Source organism: Nerophis lumbriciformis, linkage group LG15 (assembly GCF_033978685.3).
Source record: "Nerophis lumbriciformis linkage group LG15, RoL_Nlum_v2.1, whole genome shotgun sequence".
Classification (NCBI taxonomy): domain Eukaryota; kingdom Metazoa; phylum Chordata; class Actinopteri; order Syngnathiformes; family Syngnathidae; genus Nerophis; species Nerophis lumbriciformis.
This window is the reverse complement of record NC_084562.2, coordinates 20,010,782-20,017,500: the sequence shown is the minus strand read 5'-3', so window position 1 is coordinate 20,017,500 and position 6,719 is coordinate 20,010,782. Positions and strand designations below refer to the sequence as shown.

Here is a 6,719-nt window from a genome sequence, read left to right as displayed (position 1 = left end):
TAGCCTACTATCAAAATTACTTTAAAAGTCCTATATAAGTGTTATAAAGAAGACAACACATGACGTAAGTGGCTAATTAGTTATATTAGCCTACTATCAAAATGACTTTAAAAGTCTTATATAAGTGTTATAATGAAGGCAACAAATGATGTAAGTGTCTATATTAGCCTACTATGAAAATGACTAAAAGTCTTATATAAGTGTTATAATGAAGACAACACATGATGTAAGTGTCTATATTAGCCTACTATCAAAATGACTTTAAAAGTCTTATATAAGTGTTATAATGAAGACAACACATGATGTAAGTGTCTATATTAGCCTACTATCAAAAGGACTTTAAAAGTCCTATATAAGTGTTACAAAGAAGACAACACATGACATAAGTGGCTAATTAGCTATATTAGCCTACTATCAAAATTAATTTAAAAGTCTTATATAAGTGTTATAATGAAGACAACACATGATGTGTCTATATTAGCCTACTATCAAAATGACTAAAAGTCTTATATAAGTGTTATAATGAAGACAACACATGATGTAAGTGTCTATATTAGCCTACTATCAAAATGACTTTAAAAGTCTTATATAAGTGTTATAATGAAGACAACACATGATGTAAGTGTCTATATTAGCCTACTATCAAAATGACTTTAAAAGTCCTATATAAGTATTACAAAAAAGACAACACATGACGTAAGTGGCTAATTAGCTATATTAGCCTACTATCAAAATTAATTTAAAAGTCTTATATAAGTGTTATAATGAAGACAACACATGATGTGTCTATATTAGCCTACTATCAAAATGACTTTAAAAGTCCTTTATAAGTGTTATAAAGAAGACAACACATGACATAAGTGGCTAATTAGCTATATTAGCCTACTATCAAAATTAATTTAAAAGTCTTATATAAGTGATATAATGAAGACAACAACACATGATGTGTCCATAGTCCCTATATTAGCCTACTATCAAAATGACTTTAAAAGTCTTATATAAGTGTTATAAAGAAGACAACACATGATGTAAGTGTCTATATTAGCCTACTATCAAAATGACTTTAAAATAATTATATAAGTGTTATAAAGAAGACAACACATGATGTAAGTGGCTAATTAGCTATATTAGCCTACTATCAAAATTACTCTAAAATTCTTACATAAGTGTTATAATGAAGACAACATATGATGTCAGTGTCTATATTAGCTATATTAGCCTACGATCAAAATTATTATGTGTCGCAGGCTGACGCAAATCTGCGTTGACTGAAATGTAATATTTAATCTACACATTTTTACAACATTGTAAACTTCTCAGAGGGTGAGATAACTCCTGGAAATGACTGGCTCAGAATGGCCAAAGGTATAGATGTGTGTGTCCAAGTGAAATTAAACGGCAGGCTGTCTTCTTCTAATGGATTTATTACAATCTTTGCAAACTGGGTAGCGTTTGCTGTGGTCTGGAACAACATGGCACACTAGCAACTATCAGAAATGCTGCCAATATTACATACAGATAATGTGTCATGAGACATGGAACAATAAAGTAAATACACAGAGGACATAAGTAAAGGAAATTAAATGAGCTCAAATATAGCTACAAACGAGGCATAATGATGCAATATGTACACACAGCTAGCATAAATAGCATGTTAGCATCGATTAGCTTGCAGTCATGCAGTGACCAAATATGCCTGATTAGCCCTCCAACAAGTCAATAACATCAACAAAGCTCACCTTTGTGCATTCGTGCACAGCATAAAACGTTTGGTGGACAAAATGAGACAAAGAAGGAGTGGCATAAAACACGTCTTTTTGTGGCAGCGTCGCAGAAAGTTGTTTATACATATAAACAAACCTTTTTGAACGTCACACACGACCAAATAATAAAATGTCCGATTCATGCTGATATCGTATCGGATCAATATCAGTATCAGACAATGTTCAACGCTACAATATGAGCGTACAATCAGAAGTGAAAATATTGTATCGGGCATTGATTATTCTTTATTATTATTATTATTATTATTATTATATTCTTCTTCTTTTTAAGAAAAAAAGAAAACAATTCTAAAATTTTAATTTCAACTAAAATGTTACAAATTACACACACAAGTGTAATAATTTAAACATTTCGCAACATTAGAGCACAGATCATCGGAATTCTTCAATTTTTTCGGCATAATTTCACTATTTAATTATTTACATTTATTCTTTTTTTTCATAAATAAAAAAAGGGAAAACATAAAAAAAAAAAAGAAAATAAATTAAATAAAAAATAGGTTCCTGCTTAATAATTATATAGTGGGAAAAAACTAACAAAATAAGCAGGGTGTTTGTTTCATAAATAAAAAGGGTGGAAAAAAAGAAAATAAATTAAATAAAAAATAGCACGCTGCTTATTCAATAAATGTAAATAATTATATAGTGAAAAAAAATAAAAAATAAGCAGGGTGTTTTGTTTCATAAATAAAAAAGAAAATAAATTAAATTAAAAATAACACCCAGCTTATTCAATACATTTAAATAATTATATAGTAAAAAAATAAATAGTAAAAAAATAAATAATAAAAAAATAAATAAATAAATAATAATAATAATAATAATAATAAGCAGGGTTTGTTTCATAAATAAAAAAAAGCGGTGAAATAAGAAAATAAATTAAATAAAAAATAACACCATGCTCATTCAATAAATGTAAATAATTATATAGTGGAAACAAACAAACAACATACGCAGGGTGTTTGTTTCATTAAAAAAAAAGAGGAGAAAAAAAATAAAAATAACACCCTGCCTTTCAATAAATGTAAATAATTATATAGTGGAAAGGAAAAAAATAAGCAGGGTGTTAGTTTCATAAATGTAAAAAAGGGAAAAAAGGAAAATAAATTAAATAAAAAATAACACTGTGCTTATTCAATAAATGTAAATAATTATAAGTGAAAAAAAAAATAAGCAGGGTGTTGGTTTAATAAATAAAAAAGGGGAGGGAAATAGAAAATAAATTAAATAAAAAATAACACCCTGCTTATTCAATAAATGTAAATAATTATAAGTGGAAAAAAATAAGCAGGGTGTTTGTTTAATAAATAAAAAAGGGGGGGGAAATAGAAAATAAATTAAATAAAAATTAACACCATGCTTATTCAATAAATGTAATGGAAACAAACAAACAAAATAAGCAGGGTGTTTTTGGCATAATTTCACTATTTAATTATTCACGTTTATTGAATAAGCAGAATGTTTTTTTTCCATAAATAAAACAATTTTGAAAAAAGAAAATATATTAAATAAAAAAATAACACCCTGCTTATTTAATATCATATGGTGAAAAAAAAAAACTAACAACAATTTTACTATTGAATAAATAGAAATAATTATGAGGTTAAATGTTGCCCCAAAAATAGAAGAATGACTTTGATCTGACTTCCAATGTTACGAAAACTAATTACACTTGTTGTGAAATTTGTAACATTTTGGTTTAAATTGAAATTTAGGAAGCATAAGTAAGCACAAGTTACCAGTTTTTCCATATAAAATGCCACTTATGTACTTATTGATTTCACCTCAAACATGAATTGATTAACGTGGACCCCAAAACAAGTTGAAAATCTTATTGGGGTGTTACCATTTAGTGGTCAATTGTACAGAATATGTACTGTACTGTGCAATCTACTAATACAAGTTTCAATCAATCAATCAAAGCTACAATCCATTCATGCAAAAAGAAGAAAAAAGACAAAAATAAGAAAGTTTAACTCACCTGCTTGGTGCGTGTTGACGGTGACGTTTATCAGCGCGCGTGCAGCCACCGCCAGCCCGGAGACGCCGTTCACAGCCTCCACCAGGAAAGTGTAGTTGGCGGGCGTGGCAAAGTCCAGTACGGCCACCGAGATGCCCGTCAGACCCAGCGGCCGCGGGATGAACCTCAGGTCGGCCTCGCACGGCTCGCAGTGCGTCACGCCGCCGCCACCGTCGCCCTCGCAGCGCTGGCACAGGACGTTGTAGACCACGTCCCCCCGGCCCCCCGTGTCGCTGGGAGGCATCCACTGCAGGAAGAGGGCGGTGTCGTTGATCAGGGACACCAAGTTCCTGGGTGCTGACGGAGGCCCTGGGGAGTGAGGAGAAATAACCCCTGTTAGATAGCTTGATTGGCAAAGTGCTGTGATGAGGTGGTGACTTGTCCAGGGTGTACACCGCCTTCCGCCCCAATGCAGCTGAGATAGGCTCCAGCACAGGACATAAATGCATTCCCTATCGCCCCCTTGTGGTGAAAAACAATGACAGCCATAACTTCCTTCTACACGCTCCGATCTTCCAGAAATTTTCGATGGTGTGTCGGAGTGTCGGGTGGGATGCAACCGCATTCATGCAGTGGCGGTATCGTCGCCCCCTTGTGGTGAAAAACAATAACAGCCATAACTTCCATCTACATGTTCCGACCTTCTTGACATTTTTTGATGGTGGGATGCCACTGCATTCCAGCAGTGGCGGTGTTATCGCCCCCTTGTGGTGAAAAACTATAACAGCCATAACTTCCTCCGACATGCTCCGATCTTCCTGAAATTTTTGATGGTGGGTTGGTTGCAACTGCATTCCAGCAGTGGCGGCATTATCGCCCCCCTGTGGGGAAAAACTGCAACTTCCACATGCTTCCTGAAATGTTCGATGGTGGGTCGGAGTGTCGGATGGGATGCAACTACATGACAGGTTGTGAGTTCAAACCCCGGCCGAGTGATACCAAACACCATAAAAATGGGACCCATTACCTCCCTGCTTGACACTCAGTATCAAGGGTTGTAATTGGGGGTTAAATCACCAAAAATGATTCCTGGGCGCAGCCACTGCTGCTGCTCACTGCTCCCCTCACCTCCCAGGGGGTGATCAAGGGTGATGGGTCAAATGCAGAAAATAATTTCGCTACACCTAATGTGTGTGTGACAATCATTGGTACATTAACTTTAACTACCGCGGCTCCATTATCGCCCCCTTGTGGTGTAGAATTACAACATTACAGATGCTACGATTTTCCTGAAAATTTTTCGGGAAGCGTCATGCTTGCCCATTCAACGCTGTTGGCAGGCTTAATTGTGATTGAAACAGCTTAATTTGGGTCAACATTATATAGAATATGCTTTAAAGGGGAACATTATCACAATTTCAGAAGGGTTAAGACCATTAAAAATCAGTTCCCAGTGGCTTTTTATATTTTTCGAAGTTTTTTTTCAAAATTTTACCCATCACGTAATATCCCTAAAAAAAGCTTCAAAGTGCCTGATTTTAACCATCGTTATAAACACCCGTCCATTTTCCTGTGACATCACATAGTGATGCCAATACAAACAAACATGGCGCATAGAACAGCAAGCTATAGCGACATTAGCTCGGATTCAGACTCGGATTTCAGCGGCTTAAGCGATTCAACAGATTACGCATGTATTGAAACGGATGGTTGTAGTGTGGAGGCAGGTAGCGAAAACGAAATTGAAGAAGAAACTGAAGCTATTGAGCCATATCGGTTTGAACCGTATGCAAGCGAAACCGACGAAAACGACACGACAGCCAGCGACACGGGAGAAAGCGAGGACGAATTCGGCGATCGCCTTCTAACCAACGATTGGTATGTGTTTGTTTGGCATTAAAGGAAACTAACAACTATGAACTAGGTTTACAGCATATGAAATACATTTGGCAACAACATGCACTTTGAGAGTGCAGACAGCCCAATTTTCATCAATTAATATATTCTGTAGACATACCCTCATCCGCGCTCTTTTCCTGAAAGCTGATCTGTCCAGTTTTGGAGTTGATGTCAGCAGGCCAGGGAAGCTAGGGTCGGTAGGGGGTTTAGCTCGCTCGTCTGCGGGAACAAACTGCCGCCATCGCTTGCCGTGCTACCGAGGTCCTTTGTCCCTGAATTGCTCACACACTCCGGCAGATTCAATGGGGGTCTGGCGGCAGATTTCTTTGACTTTATCGTTGGAAATGCATCTGCTTTGAGTGTCGCAGGATATCCACACATTCTTGCCATCTGTCGTAGCATAGCTTTCGTCAGTAAAGTGTGCAGAACAAACATCCAATTTCTTGCCACTTTCGCATCTTTGGGCCACTGGTGCAACTTGAATCCGTCCCTGTTCGTGTTGTTACACCCTCCGACAACACACCGACGAGGCATGATGTCTCCAAGGTACGGAAAACAGTCGAAAAAACGGAAAATAACAGAGCTGATTTGACTCGGTGTTTGAGAAAATGGCGGATTGCTTCCCGATGTGACGCCACGTTGTGACGTCATCGCTCCAAGAGCGAATATTAGAAAGGCGTTTAATTCGCCAAAATTCACCCATTTAGAGTTCGGAAATCGGTTAAAAAAATATATGGTCTTTTTTCTGCAACATCAAGGTATATATTGACGCTTACATAGGTCTGGTGATAATGTTCCCCTTTCAAAAAAACTGCAATAAAGTTGGAAGTAGGACGTGGCGAGGGACAATTGTGCAATGACAGAAATGAACTGCAATGCGTACAGATTCTCGGACTCAACCCTGTTCTCAGCAGGCTTGTATGTCAGTGGGAAGGCGTTAAGCTCCACATTAATGTACTCACTCACCAAATACAAAGCACTCCTGAGGCCTTTGAGCACAACAAACTATGGATTTTTAAAAGACGTGAGCGATTCTGGATAAGGTGCCTTACTCGGTGATGACGTCTCGTAGTTGG

At 36.6% G+C, this 6,719-nt stretch overlaps 1 protein-coding gene across 2 annotated transcripts in view; it reads right to left on the bottom strand.

The window, feature by feature from the left end:
• Positions 1-6,719, bottom strand: part of LOC133615882 (ephrin type-A receptor 6-like) — a 252,293-nt gene that overhangs the window by 85,573 nt on the left and 160,001 nt on the right. For both annotated transcript variants that reach the window (XM_061974746.1, XM_061974747.1), the window contains exon 8: positions 3,766-4,113. In XM_061974746.1, coding sequence (XP_061830730.1) covers positions 3,766-4,113 — 348 coding nt within the window. The remainder of the gene's footprint in view (positions 1-3,765; positions 4,114-6,719) is intronic.